This window comes from Populus euphratica, unplaced genomic scaffold (genome assembly GCF_000495115.2).
Source record: "Populus euphratica unplaced genomic scaffold, PopEup_1.0 scaffold198.1, whole genome shotgun sequence".
In the NCBI taxonomy this organism is placed as follows: Eukaryota; Viridiplantae; Streptophyta; class Magnoliopsida; order Malpighiales; family Salicaceae; genus Populus; species Populus euphratica.
In genome coordinates this window covers 334,329-355,082 of record NW_011500080.1, presented here as the reverse complement: position 1 = coordinate 355,082, position 20,754 = coordinate 334,329, and the positions used below count along the sequence as shown (strand labels likewise).

The 20,754-nt window shown below is 28.1% G+C and overlaps 1 protein-coding gene across 3 annotated transcripts; it reads right to left on the bottom strand.

The window, feature by feature from the left end:
• Positions 1 to 9,291: 9,291 nt before the first annotated feature.
• On the bottom strand, positions 9,292 to 10,680 carry LOC105108783 (uncharacterized). Of its 3 annotated transcripts, none has more exons than XM_011003232.1 (2): positions 9,497 to 10,680; positions 9,292 to 9,449 (listed from the first exon to the last, which is right to left on the bottom strand). In XM_011003232.1, exon 1 carries the CDS (start codon positions 10,436 to 10,438, stop codon positions 9,518 to 9,520), a length of 921 nt encoding a protein of 306 aa, XP_011001534.1. In that variant the 5' UTR covers positions 10,439 to 10,680; the 3' UTR covers positions 9,292 to 9,449; positions 9,497 to 9,517. The 3 variants fall into 3 exon arrangements, with proteins under 3 accessions (XP_011001534.1, XP_011001535.1, XP_011001536.1); XM_011003233.1 differs by having other exon boundaries at positions 9,294 to 9,426; positions 9,482 to 10,680; XM_011003234.1 differs by having other exon boundaries at positions 9,294 to 9,435; positions 9,491 to 10,680.
• Positions 10,681 to 20,754: the final 10,074 nt, after the last annotated feature.

Below are 20,754 nucleotides of genomic sequence, written 5' to 3'. Positions count from 1 at the left end.
TTTATGCAACTATCACATGAAAATTGATCGTTAAATAAGAACTCTTTAAGTTCTTTTTTTGGTCCCCCTAAACTAAAAATCTCTTAGTTGAGATCCCATACGAGGAACAAATAACCTCTCAGTGGAAGGATTCTGCAATCCTCAAACAAGGCTAAATAGGAAAAGCTTTGGTCATGCGTTCATATCCAACCAAAAGCCTATGAACCCTTCCAAACCCATTAAGCATTCCGACAATTTTCTCGATCCATTGCTTCTAAAGGTGTATTTGAAAGTGAGGTTGAATTTATTTCTAAAGAATTTTAATTTTTTTTTGGTTTTAAATTATTTTTTTAATATTTTTAGATTGCCTTAAGGTGTTAATATTAAAAATAAATTTAAAAAGATAAAAAATATTATATTAATATATTTTTAGACAAAAAATATTTTAAAAAATAATATTTACTAATTGTCTCAAATAAATCCTAACTATTTCAAATAGCAACCCTAAAGGCATGTTCGGCGGCCAAAAATTATTATTTAAATAAAAAAATATTTTTTAAAAAAATTGTTAGTATAATACTAAAAAACTCTAAATCTCTTTTCTTTCTAATATGCCATCTGTCCACTTGATAATAAAATAATTATTAAACGCTATCAAGGCAATCCTCTCTCTATATATATATATCGTCAACAATTGCTTTATTTTATATCAAGAGAAATTAAGGGAATATTTATTAAAATACTAAAGATTTAAAATTAATGATTACAATATTAATTCTCATTCACCGTTAATGACTTGAAAAGACGCAAACTATGTCTTCACTTGTCGACGGTTCAAATTTATCTATGTAATTCCTCTGATAACATTCCTCCTTCAAAATTCAAACAATTTACCTCTGAATTTCTTAAAAAAAATCAAAACTCAAGAATGGTAATTTCGTCTTCCTCCTCACCAAAGAAATCAAAAACAACATCCAGAGAACATGATTAATCTTCAAAAACACTTTGCTTCAATATTTTATAAAATATTAATCGAGAATTTGCCTTCAATCCCTATCAAGTACGTTAGGTTCTAAACTCATGCAAACTTTTAATCACATTTCCAAGAAGAATGTATGTGTGTGTGTATATAAGTCATCTATGTCAGCTATTTGTTGAAAATAAAGAAAAAAAAATCAAGCCACGACTCGCTTACAACACTCTTTTTTATTTTTAGTTTAAAAAGTTTTTCAGCACTTTTCAGATAATCTTTGAAATTATAGCTAAAACACTGTTTGTTAAAAATTAATTAATTTTTTTAGTGTTTTTAAATTGTTTTGATATGTTAATATTAAAAAATAAAAAATAATTTAAAAAATATCTATTATCTAAATACCAAATACTATTGAAATAGTGCAATGAGTTGGGCATTTATGTACAGCAATATGCCATCAAGGTGAACATTCAACTAAACTGAGCAATTTAGGCGTGATTTTTTTTTTTTCCTGGTAAGAATTCAGCAATGTTTTCTTCTTTCCAATTAGCATGGTCACTCCAACCTACTAGACATTAGTGTTATCGAAGGGGAAAAGCTCCACAGGTAAAAAATAAAAATCACCAGTGACATTGCTGAGTCTAAAATATGAGAATTTGATCTTGGACCAAGTATAAAATGGCTTCTTGAAAGGTGAAACGAAGAACACTTCTAAAACATATGAAAGGGGGCATATCCCTTGATTATGATATTATATAATTTCTTTTCTTTTCTCTTTTTTTGGAGAAAAAAAGTTTATTTACACCTAGCCAAATAACTAGAATTTTTCTAGCCATGCAAACCTAAAAAGCTAAAATTTTAATTTTAACCTAAATAATTGGGATTTTAGTATGATATCTACATCTATCTTTCTCTGTTCAATGTTATATCAACACATGACAAATATTTCATGTAAATAATTTTTTTTATTCATAGGACTTTTCTATGTAAAACAAAAATATTTTTTTACACCAATAACACTATCCATTACTAATATTTTCATCAATAACATTACCAATATTTTCATTAATAACATATGTGACACAACAATCATAACATGACATAACAACCAACGATACACCATGGCTAACTAATAATAACATATTATTTCTTCATTAATGATATGTTCTATTTTTCATGAAGAAAATAGAAGATCTAGGTGTATAGATACACCTAGTTATTAGGCAAAATCAAGATCATATCATTGATTATATAGATAGTCCTAGATAGTCAAACCATAAGCAATCATCATAAAAATTCTAGCCATATAAAAACTAGAGCATTCCCAACTATAATTAGGTTATGCTATACAAGTTTTATCAGCGTATCTATAATACATATTTTCTTGTAATATTTTTTATTTTTATTTTTTCCCTATACATTATTCTATTTATCTATATTTATTAACTTAAGTATTAAAGTGTCCCATGTTCTCATAGAATACTTCTTTTTTTTCCATAAACAACTAAGGCTAGACAAATATATATGTTGGAACTATCACTTTATCAATGCAAGATGTAGCATAAAAAACCAATACTTTGAGTAATGTTTTTTCACAACTTCATTAAATTTGTAAATAATTTGTTTATGTTTGGTTTTATAAGCTATTTATAGGGTTTCTAAAAATCCTAATACTGCTAATTTCAGGAACTCCATTAGTAAAGGGTCTTTCTCATTCTTTTTTAATTATAGAAAAGTTTGTACTAAGGCCTAAACAAACTTTAGAGATAATTCTTTTATATGAATCTCTTTTTTCTTATTTATTAATATTCAAAGCTGTTAAATTCTATATACAAAACCCTTATATTTATAAAGAGGTTATAATATCAAACTATTATAATCCAATAAAGATTCTAAATACTAGTTTAATAAGGATTCTCATTAACTAGTTAAATAAGGATTCTAAATGCAAATCTTTTTTTTTTTTTTTTTATCAAGGATTCTAACTTAGTATTTCAACTAATATCTTAACAATCCATTTCTTAAAATGATGTTTTTAAGCATTTACTTTAGCAATGAGAAATTCTTATTTAAACAAGATCTTTTTGTGCAAACACCAAGTAATCTTCTAAGCTTTACAAATAACTTTAATTTTAGAATGACTTCTTTTATATTTCTTTTGCAAAGGATATACATGTTTTTAATTGAAAGACTTAAAAAGCCAGTGGGGGGTGAATTAGAACTTTATTTAAGATTATGATATTTTAAAAATAAATCTTCAATTAATTAAAGAATACTAAAAACCACAAACAATATTTAAAAGTAAATTTTCTTTTCAATTTCACCAATCACAAACAACTCATAATTAATAAATGCACAAGTAAATTGAGATACCGAGAAATAAACAAATTGATTTTTATAATAGTTCATAAAATCACTTACTTCATTTCTTAAATTTCTATTCAAGTATTCATTATCACGCATGATCTACATAACTGGTAAAAACCAAACTGATTACATAATTTTTTTATGAACTTAAGATTAAACTCAATCTTTTTAGAGGCTAAGAATCAAACCTATCTCAATTTGTTTCCAAGCTTAATATTAAACCAAATTCTTTTTCCGGCTAAGAATCAAACATATAATGCAATTTTTTCACTGGCTAAAAATTAAAAAAACCTTATAAACAATCTTTTCAAGGTTGAAGATTGTAAACCTCTTTTTAGCTCTCTTCTAAATGATACATCTAAGTGGTTAAAGTGTTTTCATAGTTAGTTTGTATTTCACAAGAGAAAGATCACTCCTTACAAGATGAGAAGATTATAATAGATTAACTCAAGTATTTATAGAATGTAATCTAATTCATAAATGTGAGAAATTGATTTGATGCAATATAAAATTTGTTTTTCAAGAGAATACAAAGATGAATGAAAGCTTTTAAGAATAAGAAAAGTTCAAAGCATTAAATATATAAGATTATAAAAGAGTAGAAGTATAAGAGAAATCTTACATGAAAATCAATTGAGTATTTAAAAAAAAATATACCAAAACCAGTCATAACTCACAACCATAAAATAAGAGAAGAATGTTTTATTCTGCCAAGTAATTTTTTCATTGTCAAAAATAGACATATTGAATATTTTAAGAGAAAAGGAGTTGTTGAAAGAATAAAAAGATTATTGAGCACACTTCTCTTTAAATTACAAGTTTGTTGCCTTATCTAATAATAAACAAATAGTGTAGAAACCACTATGATACGATTTTTTTTCCTATAAGTATATATTAAGATATTTTAAAGTATAAAAACACATAATGATAAATATCATGCTTTTCATTTTAATAAAAATATCAAAATATATGAAGAAATAATTTTTCATGAGATGATTTTCACTATGTAAATTCTGTGCACTTAAAGTATTTTTAGATGTAAATTTTGGAATAAAATATTTTAGAATGATTAAAATCATTTTATGTTGTCAAATTAAATCATATATAAAGACTTAATTATATAAAGATTAAGCTTGAGAATCTTCCGTGTCATGTTTGCATTTAAGGAGTCCATAACTTCAATATGATGTAAAATATTCCTATAAAAATAATATTTTGACATATATATATATTAAATACAATAATATGATGTATCATCAAAACAAATAATCCACAAATGATTAAAGATTTTTGGGCTAACATTAATATCATGTAATTGTATATAACTTAAGAATATATTTTTAAATTAATTTTAATCTGGTAATCTGTGAATTACAGTTAGAACTAGGATCTATTTCTCATAATACAGCATCTTGTTAGGTTACATTACTTACAGTTTTTATTGCAATTTTTAGGTATATTAGAGTTTATTTTTGTCTGCAAATAAATAATGAATTAATTTTGACTTCCTTTTCGGATCACCATTGATATTCCTTTCTCAACACTAAATTAGCAGCAAAGTACAGATGCAAATTTGTGTTTCTTAATTTTGGTAGTGCCTCATGCCATGAAACCAGAAAATAAAATGAAATATAGTAACAAACCCATCCAGTTCCTTTTTTTTTTAAATAAAAAACCTAAAAAATAAATAAAAAATACAATTGTAATCATAACGAATAAGTTCAGAGATTATTCTTGAGAATAAAGATACATCGTCGGTGCATATACTCGGAGTTCCTTTTGGGTACAAATATTGATGTCGGGATTGATCACTTTTTCTCATAAAAGATTAGAATATAATATTATGATTAGAATATAATATTATTGATTGCTTTTCTAGGTTTTTCTTCTTCTTTTGTTTGGTAGGTGTAAGGGATTCATGACCTCGTAAAGCTTGATGGCCGCTACAAAATTAAACCAGAGGGAGATGCAATAAGTTCCGGCACTCACTCTCAAGTTCCGGCACTCACTCTCTCTTTGAATTGCTATGTATACATGCTTCCTAATAATTTAAATCTAGTTGCTAATAGTTAGTTTGACTCACTTTCACAAAGGATAATCACTCACTATAATTTATCCTTTTTTTTATAATTGATGGAATTTATGTACGGTTGTATATGATATAAAATAATATAAATTATATATTAAAATTTTATTTAATAGTTTAAGTTTTTTAATTAAATTAATTTTTTAACATGATATTAAATCATTAATGATCAAGTAGTTACGAGTTTAAATCTTTTTATCGTTATTTATTTAATAAAAATTAAGTATAAGATAGTATAAATCTTTGTAAATTCTAAGTCCAAATAACTTTCACTTAAGAGGATATATTAAGGAATAATATAAATTATATCTTAAAATTTTATTTAATAATTTAAGTTTTTGAGTTGAATTAATTTTTTATATGATATTAAATTCTTAATAACCAAACATTGACGAGATCAAATTTGATTATCATTATTTATTTTATGAAAGTAATGTTAGCATTTGTAAATTTGAAGTTTATATAATTTTCACTTTAAAAAAATGTATTAAAAAATAATATAAATTATTTTTTATAATTTTATTTAATCATTTAAATTTTTTAAGTGAATTAGTTATCAAACAACCTCAAAAATCAAAGAAACTACAATCCAAGACAAATGCTTATCAAACCATGGAGGTATGAAACCAATGACTTACTATTAGCATCCCTAATCAATCACTATTCATGAAATTAACGGAGTAGAGGTATCCATATCGATCATTCCAAACCTCTAGCGTGTTCATCGATCTCCAGACACATAGCCTTGACTTGATGCCCCACTTGTAAGGAAAGATAGTGTTGATGTTCTCTACACATGCTTCACAAATACTCCTAGCAAGCATCTATTGTTCTTCTTATTTTGCTTTCGTACGTCGTTATTTCATGTGAAAGCAGAGCTGTCTGGGGCTTTAGGAGAGCAGGGTGCTCCCTATCTTTTCCCACTCCAACACTTGTGCTTGCAAATAGTTAGAACGGGAGAGGAAGACTTTGGAAAAGAACAAAAATACTTGGCCTGCCATTTTCCGAGGAAGGCACCATCGAAAGGTGGGGCTTTGATGGTGCCTTGCGAACATGGCCATCTATTTATTATTACGAATTTCTCACCCGCTCTGCATAAAAAATAAACCAAAAGACAAATATCTGAGAATAAAAATATATATTTTAGAACTTGAGTGAAATAATTTGTTTTTTTTATTGATCATGTGTAAGCACATCATTCATATTTTATGTGAGTCCAATTTTGTGCAAAGTATTTATTTATGTCTTTAACAAAGTAATTGGGTGATAATTAACGATTGGATTAAATATTGATCCTTAATTCAGTAAATTTTAAGGGAAAAAAAAAGATTAACATGGTAACAATTTGATGATTGAGACAAATTAACACATTGAAAAAATGATAGATAGGTCAAGCAAAGATTATTGCAAGGTGCATAGTCGGCAATGGCACAGTTGCCATTTATATAGACAGTGACCCGAGACAGACCATTAATTAATAGGGTGACCTTGGAATTGTATCCAAATTCCAAAGAAAAGGCAACCTTGATGATTACCTCGTAGGACTTTAGCTCCCTCCACCTATTTCTTTTTCTTCTAGAAAAATAATAAGCCAGAGAATGTTGACAGAATCCATTACACTCTCAGGTACAGGTTCGAGAGACAAGAAACAGCGAGCCATGGATGCAGTCATGACAACGAAGCCAAATTTAGGAGGATTGTCGAGATTGTATATTTGGGACATGGCTGATCTTGTATTCATAAAGAAACGATTTGGACAGCGGTTCAAACCTTTTAAAGACTTGCATGAAAATCTTGAAACATTAAGAGAATAATTGAAGAGGATTTGCAGCTCTACATGCACGAACAACACTACATCTTAACTAATAATTAAATTCTATGTTGTGAAACAAGAATTCTCTTTCATTTCTCGTATATATGACAGAGTCTTTGCCCCTTCAAGAAGTCTGCAGTCCGTATTTTAGATAATGTGAGAATGAAAAAAACACCAGGAGAGAAGACAAAAGCTGAAAATGGAAAAGAGTAAAGAGGTTCTTCATTGCGGAGGTCATGGCAGGTCTCAATTCTGATTTGGTTAGGCATCCAAGAAATATTAGATACCTGTAAATTCCAGCAAGGATCATGCTTTGGCATCGTATTCTCCAAAAGGAGTAAAAGGGAGGTTGTGCACAGGCCGAGGCCAGATATCAGACCGCAAGCTGCCTGTTATTCTCTTTGAATTCTTTATGGAGCTAGTAGAAGAGCTCATCGGTATAAATTAAAGCTCACCACAGTCACTTTCTGTTTAGCTTTTTGTGACTGTTATTCTTATCCTGATGATTTTTTTTTATTGTTTTTTAACCGTGAATTAACTAATTTCTTGAGATTTTAAAATTAACGATCAGGTGAGGTAATCTAATCAGCTGAACTACCCTACTAATAATTTATTCTGGTAATTTTTGTTTACGCCTAAAAAATGAATTATGGTGGGACGTCTAGGAAATATTGGTTGCTTGCACCTCGCCATGTTTCTGGGTCATCTGTCTGTATTCATCGACGTGAAACCTAAAAATCCACCATTATTATATCTGATTTGAGGTAATTTTAAATTTTCCAGCGGTTAAATTTCCCACTTAATTTCCAGCTTAGGGTTTGATTGGATCCTCTTCTTTTTTTATCAAAGCACTTGCATCTTCAGGTTTCATAATCCCCCACTTTACCCGGAGGGAGAGAGGGTGGAAATTTCTACGTTCCACTTTACACGTTGTCCTAGATCTTATTGGAAGCTTTTGCAGTGGGATTGACGCTGGGACGACAACGATAGAACAAAAGGCAGAGACCAGGACCAAGAAATGTTTCCTGGCGGTACCATGCGGGAAAGGGAGGCCCAGTTCTGGGGACAGAAAACACTGCTATGTTATCCATGAGGTATTGGGTTCCTTTCCTTTCACAGGACACTGTCACGGCGGCTGATCTGCATTCCCAGCATTTGGACATTGCAAGCCGCCGTGTTGGATTCTTGACATCTGGAATGAGATTTGACAATTTGATAACATTTTATATCAAAATCATTGTACTTCTGTGTATTAGAATTACACAGAGGACAATAAATAAAATTACATTAATAAATTTGGACATAAAATAGATGTATAATCTCTGAATATAAAGAAGCTCTAAAGTTTTAACTATATCATATCCCTGTTTGACTTGCTTTATATATCATTGTTTTGGTAGACTAATATTAAAAATATATTTTTAAAAATATTAATTTAATGTATTTTTAAATAAAAAATAATTACCCTCACAATTACAAAATGAAAACATAAATATAGTTTGATTTTTCCTTGTAGAATTAAGATTTGAGGATTTATACCAGAAGAAAGGAAAACAGCATGCCAACCAGCTCAGATCGTGTGGATTTTTCATACAATATTGAAAAATAAAATCAAAATCTTGATGGTATGGATCTCAAGGGTCAAATGTTGGGTACAAGAACACAAAATCAATGGCGGTTCAGAATTTGCAATAGCCAATGGCTACTCTTCCTGCCCTGTAAGACATAGTTTTCTCGACCAATCAATGAGCAATTATTACATAATTTCCACGCGTCATTATCTTAATGGCTATAAGATCTGACAATATATTAACTTATCATCAAGAAGCTGGGAAGAAGGAACATTGACACTCCCTTTTTATCTTTTAATATTTTTTTTAATTTTTTAATATATATAGATCAGCTAGTAATTGACATCGAAGATACGAGTCGAACCTCTTATTTTTAAAGAGTTATACCACTCCTACAAGCCAGCCTCTTGACTTCAAAGATTTGCTAATTTTTTATTTAATATCAAATATATTTTTTTAAAATATATTAACTATAAAACACTAATGTAAACAGACAACATCATTCATCACGACAGCTGAATTATTTTATCTGCACACAAAATTAAAATCCATGCTGGAAATTATAAATGATTCCCTACTACGAAAACAAAAATAAAATTATTACACACAAAATTTGTTGTTAAAGAGGAAAAATAACAAAAAAAAAGAAGAAGAATATATTAATCATCCGCTACCTAGAGGAAAAATAACAAAAAAAAAAGAAGAATATATTAATCATCCGCTACCTCTCAAAATGGATGAAGATTCCTTCCCACCCCATTAACATTAGACAGAAACCCCACCAAATCCGGCCTGTAAGGCAAATAGGAGCGGCGTTTATCACCTTCTTTACTCCTCACGTAATAATGTTCTTGAAATTGAAACAAACCTCCTCCAGCTCCTTTCGCTTCTTTTCTTTTCTCCGTGCCCTGTTTATTACGGTCCCCATCTTGGTCATCGCTGCCTAATCTCTGATGATGGAGGCCACTCTTCTTGTTATTAGGCATCAAGAACACAAAAGTATCCTTGCCATCACTATTACTCCGGTGAATAAAATCTTTGAACTTCCATCTCTTTGAATTAGACCCTGTAGAGCTGCTCTTCTTGCAGCTCCCCGGAGACCCCTTCTCCTTCTTTGGCGTCCACACACAGTAAGTTCCAGGCTCTAGGCTGTCAATATCATCAGCTTCCGATGAAGAACACGAAAAGGTTTCACGGTCCTCGTAGAAGAGCTTTCTGAGGGGTGATCTATTTGGTTTCTTGGCATCTGGGGTACTATTGGTTGCAGTTTTCGATTTGGGTAGGGATTCTTCGTCGTCTAAGAGTAACTTGGTGTTAAATAAGGGATAGAAGGGTCTGATTTGGCCGTTGTAAAAGATATCATCAGCAGAAATCGGAGGGAATTGTGGTTCTGGCCTACTTAGAACTGCAAACTCGAAGTCATCCTCCTCCTCCCCATCCTCGTTGTCATTTTGTGGGCGGTTGCTTTGCTCTTCTCCTCCTTGTTCTTGCCAAGAGAAAATGTTGTTGTTCGCGCCTTCTACTTGCTCTGATTCGTTTGTGAATTCTTGGACCACCCTTGCTGCAATCTCTGCTAGCTTGTTTGAAGAGTAGGCGTTGAAGCTTGGAGAGCTTGGAGAAAGGGTGATTAAGGGACTACTTGGCTGCATTATGGGGCTATCCTTGCTTAAATTTAATGGCGAAAAATCGAGCAACTGTAGAGCTGGGTTCTTAGTTTTACAGAGAGAGGAGGAGAGGGGGAGAGAGTTAGTTGGGTTGGTTTGGATTGAAACAAGTGGGGGATTTTGGATATATAGATGCTTGAGTTGAGGGCCTGGTTGTGACTTTATAGGTGTGGAAAGTAATGGGAGAAATTTGTGTATATTTTGGATGGGGAGAGAGAGAAGCAGAGGAAGACGCACTTTATAAAGGAGGCTGTGATGGTGATTGGTGCGTGTCACACAAAACTAAATTCATATTTTTCAAAGTTTTTTAGAAGGTCGGGCGACCCTGACCCATAGTAAATTGAATTAATTAATTAAGATAATGTTTATTAATATTTTAGTGGTTATTTTTTTTTATTTTACAAGTATTAAAATAATACTTTTTTATTTATTTTTTAAAATTTATTTTTGACACAAATAACTTAAAATGAACTAAAAATATTAAAAAATAATTAAATAAATCAAATTTAACAAAACAAAAGTCAATCACCATATGAAAATCAAAACTTTTTTAAGTTATATCATCCATGATGTTATTATTTATTTTCTCTCTTTCCTAGGAAGCTTCTATTAAAGTTTATATTTATTAACACTAAATGCATCAACATAATTTTAATATTGCTGTGCATTATATATTTTAGAAAATATTTTTTTGGTTTAAAAATACACTAAAATATCATCACATTAAAAAAATTATCACATTATTATTTTTTAAAATACAATTAAAAACACAACTAAAGAGACATGTTTCATTCCATTCTGCACTTTTTATATATATATATATACATAATATGGTTGTTTTTTATTTAAAAATATATTAAAATAATATTTTTTATTTTTTTAAAATTATTTTTTATATTAGTATATCAAAATAATTTAAAAATATGAAAAATATATTAATTTAAAATAAAAAAACTTTAATTTTTTTTAAAATGCTTTTAAAATATAAAAATAAACGGGTGTAATGACGTGGATGTCCACTTCTTATACTGTTCGGTTTCACATCCAGTAATTTGTAGCCCTAGCCAATCATCAAACAAACCTCCATCTTCGTCGTATGAGTACGGCAATATGTGTGATGATGGAGATCAAGTGGGAGAGACATCAGGAGGTTGGAGGAGGGCAGGTAAGAGGGGATAATCATACGATAGACAGTATCGCCAATTTAATGCTCTTCCTTTTTTAAACAATATTATTGGTGATTTTTATTTTTATTTTTATTTTTATTCTCCTTTTTGTAATGGTAAAGCAACAACCTCTAGCCGAGGACGATGGCATGGGCACCACTGTTTTGGAGGGTAGACTACCATCACACCATGCCTGGCGATGCTGATCAACACGTGTAGAGCTTTCAGGCATCACACGTTAATTACTCTGCTTAACAAGCCACCATTCTTGCTTCGTGCTTCCACGTGTCATTAAATTAATGAAAAGAACATTATACATTGAAAGACAGACCCATCCACTCAACCATAATCATAATTTTAACGCATAATTCCTGTACTTTTTCTTTTTCTTATCCTTTTGGTTTTCACAGGTTTTGTAGCATTTTACTAGCTACGGTGTTAACTACTTTCGTGACACGTGTTACGTCGATGGTCAAATTAATTATTTTTTTAATTACAAAAATTTAGAAGATGGTTGTGTCTCTAAGAAACTTAAGACAAATTCGATAATGACAGTAAACCTTGACTATTTTGATAGTATAATAAAAATTATGATGGCAATAATAACAAATAAATTAATAAAAAATTATTTTAAATAAAATTGGGTTAATAAGTAAAATATGTTATCTAGACGTTAAGTTTGGATAAACTCTATAGAATAACAGTGTCAACAAAGATTAATTATAAAACAAAAAAAATAAAAAGAAGAAGATGTAAACTAACTTGGTTTAATTTTTGAATTACTTGATTCAAAAAATTAATAAAATTCTGATCAATAAATATTAAAAAAAAATTAAAAAACAAATCAATAAAAAAAGATTAAAATAAAAATAAAAATCAAAACTAACATAAAATAAAATGAATTAAAATATTAAAGGATACAATAGAAAATATAATTTAATTAAAAGAATGATTATAAAAAAAAACAACAATGAAAAGAAAATGGACTAAATCTGGAAGGTACAAAAACAAAGGAGGGTTAAATTGAAAGAAAATTCAAATCTATGGATTATTTAAACTAAGAAGAATAACAATAAAAATAATAGGGACTAAATCAAAGAGCTGCTTTGAAAATATACAGTGAAAGACTTTGAAATTGATGAGCAAAGAGGAAACAAGGAAGAAAAAAAATGAAAAAGGCTACTGACACAAAACTTGACCTTTTTTTTACCACACGTGCAATCTAGAAATAGAGAAGATGTCATGAGGATTAAAACACCATTGTGGAAGTCGGAGTTTAGTCAGTGGATGATGCCATACACGTCATTCAAAAAATAAAAAAAAAAAATAAAAAAAAAAAAAACCAAAAAAAAAAAAAACAATTCACCCAAAAGTAAAGGCAATTCTCATCCAAGGACTTTGTGGTAATTTTACCATGAAAATATAATGAAAAAAAAGACAAGACTACCCCTATCCAACCGTGCATGATGTTTTTACTCTAAGAGAATACGAGTCATTTTATTGTTTGATACATTTATACCTCCATTGCCAAGGTCATTTGTATTATGTTTATAACAACAAAATCATCATTTCACCGTTTCAATCTACAATGACAATGCGACAATGCGTCTATGTATACAGTAATAAATGTTCAGTAAAAATGGGAGCCTTTTTAGTTTCTTTTAATGTATTCTCAAGTGACACTTTTCAAAATATATTTTTATTTAATTAGATGATAATTAAAATATATATTCATAAAAAAGTAATGATTAAAATTTTGTATAGACAATGTATTTTTTATTAAGAGTATTTTTTTATTCGTGTATTTTTTTGGACAATAACATATTTTTTTTATTAACACTATGGTCTATTGAATAAAAACTATGTATAATTAAAAAAATATTAATCAAAATTACAATTATTTTAATTAAATAAAAAATATATCTTTTTAGTTAAAACCCTCTTTTTTTTATTCATATATTTCTTTTTTATAAATTTAAAAAAATTTAGTATAATTATAAAGAAAGTTTTAATTAAAAAAATTATGAACTATTCATTTTTATGCACATGTATAAAAACATATAAGAATAATATATTTTATATGGGGCTTAGTATATAGTATTAGGGCTTATTTGTTTTCATAAAATATTTTACAAGAAAATATTTTCATTTGTTTTCATAAAATATCTTACAAGAAAATATTTTATGAATTGTTAATGTTATTTACTGTAGAGTTATAATATACTTAATGTATGAATTGGAATGAATAACTTATGGAGTAAAGGATGTCTTCTATTGATTTGAGTTGTGAATGGATAAAGTCCAAAATAATTGGACAAAATAAGACCATGATGTTGATATGTATACATATGTCGATAACTTGAGAATATATTTTTTAAAAGAAACTTTGTTAGAATTTTGATAAAGACTTAATTGACCTAAAAGAGTTGAGAACCATGAGAATATGGAATAATAGTTAATTTTTTTAAAAAAATATCTTGTTTTTCATTAAGTTCATGACTCAAAAACTTTTACAATTGGGACTATTACAACTCAAGTTTCTTAGCTATTAGCCATATACATTGAACAAATTTGTATTGTTAGTGTTTTTGATGGACATATAGTTTGTTTTGATACTAACATTAACCTTAGTTTTTTTAGTGCATGATTAGTTGCCTTTTATGTATTTCTTTATTATCTTAACAATAATATTATCTTTTAATTTGAAAACTTAAAAAATCTCTCTCCTTTGTCTAAAACAACCTTTCGAGTAGAAAAAATTAGTATTGGGGTATGAATCTTATTTTATTTGATACCTTGCAAAGTATATACTATTTATTTTTTATTATATATATATGTGTGTGTGTTTATTAATGCATTTGATTTTCTCTTTTTTTTAAAAAAAAAAACATATGTTACGTCATTCATCATTTTTTATATAAAATGACTAGTTACATCATTCATCATTTTTTATATAAAATGACTAGGCAAATGATGTTTCATGTTTTGGTTGAAATTTTAAACACCACTTATGTAGCTTAACAATCAAGATCTGAATTTTAGGATCAAAAACCCAAATTTCAACTTGTTTAAACCTAAAAATATCTAAAAAACACCATAGAAAGCACTATAAAGCGATTTATAATACACTTAATGTATGAATTGGAATGGATAACCTGATGGGGGTAGATGATGCCTACCAGTGTTTTAAAACCCGAGCCGACGAGTCAATCTGGAACCCGGCTGACCTAGGGCTGGAACCGGGCCTAGTTGATGAAAAGACTTGTCGAGGGAATTGGCCAGGAAAAACCTATGAGTTAAATAATATCGTTTTTAGCTTTAGCTTTTTATTATCAATTAATCGTCATCTTTTTTCAAAGTTTATAGCCATATCAGTATTTGGTAAGCCCTCAGTTTTCTCTCTCACACTCACTCTCTCATTCTCTCACTTAGGTAGCCAAAACTGCAAAAATAGGAAGAAATAGTTTCTCAATCTTAATAGTTTTATCAGTCACACTACATCCCACTCTCCCTCTTTGTCTCCATATATTCCCCAATAGATCGTCAACTCTTTGTCCTTTTCGATGACTTATTGCTCAAATCTTCCCACTCAATCTTCTTCAATTCTCTCAAATCTCGTGGTTTCAAGCTTATTGATGACCCAAAACTCGCCCTTTAACATAATGACCAATATTTATATGATGGCTTAATTCTCTTTTGTCCTTTAATAGAAAGTAAGTTGTTGATTCCAAACAAATTGTTGTTTGTTGTTATTAAGTTATGATTTTTATGGTTTAGTTTTCGTTTTGAGAAAATTGGTTTTGTTATGATTTTGTTTTTTTGGTTTTTTTGGAATAATTTGTAATTTGGGATTCTTTTTAGAATTTGATAGTGCATTAAATTTAGCTATTATTCTTGACTTTGTTGACTCGGTTTATGATTTGATTATTACAATGGATAGTTCCTCTTCTGATTTGATTAAGAGGCTAGCTACTGAATGTGGGGTTGATTTCGATGAGGTTAGTGTAGAATTTATGATGCATTGGATTTTTTGTTATTTGATTTTGTTTATTTGATTTATTGAGTTTATATTATATTATAGGATCCATCTGCCTTGATTGTTGATGATAAAAGTTTTTTTTGGGTTGACCTGGGCTATCTTGGGTCAACCCATTTGATACGTGTCCTGATCATTATACCGGGTGGATCATCGAATCGGGTTTAAAAATTATAATATCTACTATTGACTTGAGTTTTGAATGAATAAAGTCCAAAATAATTGGACAAAATGAGACCATAATATTGATATGTATACATATATCGATAACTTTATAATATCTTATTTTAAAAGAAACTTTGTCAGAATTTTAATAAAGATTTAATTGATCTAAAAGAATTAAAAACCATGAGAATATAGAATAAAAGTTAATTTGAAAAAAAAATTATCTTGTTTTTAGGCTTAAAAACTTTTAGAATTGGGATTATTAAAACTCAAGTTTCTTAACTATTAGCCTAACACATTGAACAAATTTATATTATTAGTGTTTTTGATGGACATAGTTTGTTCTCAATACTAACATTAATCTTAGTTTTTTAGTGCATGATTGGTTGCATTTTATATATTTCTTTACTATCTTAACAATAACACTATCTTTTTAACTTGAAAACTTAAAAAATCTGTCTTCTCCATCTAAAACAACCTTTCAAGAAGACAAGATTAGTATTTGGATAGAAATCTTATTTCATTTGATACCTTATATAGTATACACTATCTATTTTTCATTATATATATATATATATATATATATATATTAACACAGCCTCATAAGGAAATATACAAACAATGAATTGTCCTATATTTAAAAAACAAATACATGCAACCAATAAAATAAAATTAGGCCAACTTCATCTCTGAAGTTGGTATATTACTGCACGCACTAACATATTTAGGATTGATTACTGTTTATATAAGTAATGCTAATGTTTTTTTTTGTTTTAGTTTTCAAATTTTTTAATCATAATTTTTATCCTCCCAAGTTAAATTAGTATGAATTTATTTATTGAGATGCTTTTATTTATTTGTATTTTCACATACATATAATTTGTTGAGGGATATTTTGGTGATAAATTAAAAAAAAATAATTTTTTTGAAACTATATTTGTATTTAAACATAGAATGACCAAGCATAACAAAAAAAAAAGCCTCATTTTGACATGGACACAAAAAACTTAAATTTGCTCCATATAGTTTTTATTTTATTGTTTTGTGGTCCTTATTATTTTACAATCTCACATTTCAGTTCAAAAACTTTATTTCTTTCCATCAAAGTTTGTCAAAATTGAGAAAGGAAGTCATCGCTCGGATGTTGACATTTAGGCCACTTAAAAAAAAAAATGATATTAATGTCAATGTGTTTGTATTTCCAAAGAGAGTTCAATGAAATGGATTTTTCCTCTAAAAATATCGGAGAAAATAGAGGATGGTTGTTAATTTGTTTTTACTAACGTTGGTACATTCTTTTGTCGCATTAAAAATATAACATGGGGTACAAGAAATACAACATGGGGTACAAGACAAATATATTCAAGAAGAAGAAAATGACATCTTTAAATAAATGCATCGGGAATTGCAAGCGCTGATTTTAATATATTAAATATAATATACTTGTTGGAGCACGAAATTAATTTTTTTTTGAAATACCAATAAAAGAGAAAAGGAACTTAATTAGAGAATATATTTTTCAATATATATATATATATATATATATATGAAAGTCCACAGTTTGGTAAAAGAATGGTTGCTTAATTAAGGGCATGCGTAACCTTGATTTAATTATTAATATTTATTGCCAATAGCTATAGGTAAAGTCATCATGCATCACGTATGTGGTGGTGGGGCTGTAAGAACACCACAACAAACATCTCACAAAATCAATTACAAGCTGATATCCGACAGAAAATAAATACAAAAACATACGCGCTTTCGTATTTCACGATTGTGCCGCCAACACGTGGAAAATACAACCTCCTACATTTTCTTTCCAAGGAGTTATGATAAGACTAACGAAACTTTATTATAATTACCAAAAGTGATTTTTTATTTGAAAATATATTAAGAGTTATCCATGATTTTTTATTTGAAAATATATTAAAGTAATGTATTTTTTATTATTTTGTAAGACTTATTTTTAGTAGTATCATATTAAAACGATATAAAATTACAAAAAAATAATTTAAGACATAAAAATAATTTTTAAATTTTGTTCTTAAATACACATTTGAAATTGAAATACAAGGACAAGCATGAAGCTTTTAATTTATTATTTTATATTCAATTCCAATTAGGGAATGGGTTGGAATGAAAGAATTATTATGAATTACCTGCCTAAAACTCTACAGTTAATGCCGTTTCGTGCAGCCTTATCAACCACCAAGTAATTTTGAAATGTAAAATGCAAAACTTGTTAACAATGATTTTGCTGCCCAATGAGTATGCTGGAAGAGCATGGGTTTGCCCACACTTGTGAACATAATTCATCCCTCAATATGTTTAAAGTCAAGTTGGTGTGTGCAAGCAATAACAGCACTATTTAAATTTCGGTTTGCGGTCTAATTGTGATTTTTAAAAAAAATTATTTTTTAATTTATTTTTTATGTGTATTTTGAATTGTTTTTATATGCTCATATCAAAAATATTTTTTTAAAAAATAAAAATAATATTTTTAAAAATAATAAATATCACAGTACATAGAACACCACCATCATTTGCTTACTTCGTTGAATTTAATTAATCACTTATTAATTGAGCGATTTTCGGACATGCAAAGGGCAGCTTTGAGAAGTCTAAGCATATATTTTCAGATTTCAAGAATGTAAAAAGGTTTAACATTTGTGTTCTATAACTAATCTTTTTCACACAGAGACAGAGTTGAGGCTTTGAGTGCAAGTCATCTGGAGTGCCATTAAAATACAGCGACTCATTCTTTCTTTATGCCTTCATATGATGCGTGTAAGAAGTCCTCATACAATTGTGTTTTTTTCTTTTTTTCTGTTGCTTGCATAATAGGGTAAGCTGATAATTTTTTCTTTTGCTTGCATAATAGGGTAAGCTGATAATTCTAAAATGATGATACAAACTATATATTAATCTTGATTAACACAAAATTTAATTTGAGGGTATTTTTTTTATATTGTTGAATTCATTTTTTAAAAAAATAAGCTTAGTTCATACTCTTTATTTAAACTAATATCAAACAAGCATTAAAATTATGTCCAATAACTTAACTTTTTAAATTTATATAAATTTTTAATATGAAATTAAAACTTTCATAACCAAGTAGTTATAAGTTAAAATTTCACTAGGTTCATTCTCTCTTTCAATTAAAATTAATTAGCAATATAAGATAATTAATTTTGTATGAGTTTTAAATCTAAAATTTTTTTATTTAAAAAAATATATTAAAAACTAATTTCAATTATATCTTATAATGCAATTGACTGTTGCTCAAGTTATAATTAAAACCCAAACACAGATAAAAGGAAATGGGTGAAATCATATTTACTTGCACGATCATAATTCTTAAAGACGCTACCTCCTCTCTTCATAAGAACTTCCCATCATCATGCAAGCTGTGATATATTTTTCATTATTATTATTATTATTATTAAGCAAGAAATGAAGGTGAAAAGAAATGATGATTTGGGTAATTTTGTTTTCGCCACACCAAAAGTACAGGAAAAGATAAAGGGTGGCTGTTGGTGGTGACTGAAAACACAGATGGCATGGCAGCGGTTTGGGCTGGATTTAGCCCTGAATATCCGGCCCTGTTATGCTAAGTGGGCCTTCGATTTCCCAGGTTCCCCCCTAATTTTCTGGCCTTTTAATTTGGGATTATATAATTGTTTTTTTAATAAATCTTTATTCAAATGAAATTACAAAGAAAGGGTAAAATGTAATTTTCTATTAGTATCTGAAAACATTTTTCATTAATATTTGTAAAAAACTTCATTTTATATCCTAATTAAATTAAATTGGGTAAGAACTGGCCAATAAGTGGAGTCGGTGTTGCCTCCTTATTTCCAAACCTTACTTTTTTTTTTTTTCCTGAAAATCTAAAATTCCTGTTTTGTAGCAAACACCATAGATTATGTCTCTCTTTTATCAATTAAAAAAAAATTGAAATGCACCTAATAGCTTCATTTGTACGTGGTGCTTACAATACACCGAGGTTGTATTTATTAATTTATTATTGTGATAATTATTATTTTTTAAAATATTTTTTATTTATTAATGTATCAAAATAATATTTTTTTTTATTTAAATTTATTTTTAATATTAGCATATTAAAATAATTCAATAATATTAAAAAAAATAAATTTAAATAATTTATTTTAATTTTTAACAAATAATATTTTCAACTCAATGAGCCTATCTAAATCCAAACTGTTTTCCATCGAGTCATTCTCATATGTATATCGGGCATTTTTCTATTTGAGTGAAAGTTTCAATACATAAATTGATAATTTCACGATATTAAGATATATTTATGGATCAAGAGAAATCTTTGGCTTGCTATTCATTGATTTTAGGGTGGTTTTGTTGTGTTTTAAGAGGCAATTTAAAAGTGTGATTGTGATTATTTTTAAATATATTTTTTATTTAAAAATATATTAAAATAATATTTTTTAATTTTTTTTGGCATAGCATATTACTATATTCCAAAACATAAAAAAATATTAATTTAAAATAAAAAATAATTTTTAAAAACACTTCTTAAACATTAAAAAGAAGAAGAAGAATACGACTTTAAGTGTGATAAATATACACAGATTTTTCTTTACACTGATTCCAAATTCTCCTGTCTAATTGTTAACTTGGAATAATGCTCATGAACATGTACTCCAAATCTTATTTATAGGCCATCCTTTTTCCAGGACCCCTTAATTTTATGATTGTGCAACTATCAAGAAACTAGTATAACATAGCAAGATGTTGACAGAAGATAATTATAAAGGATGTAACTTAATTAATCAAAACCTTTAAAAAAAATAATTTAATTAGTTAAATTTTACTTATATTTTTTTTAGAAGTTATCAGTTTAATTTTTATAAATTTCAGAGTTATTAAAAGTTTATAATTATTAATTTTAAATACTA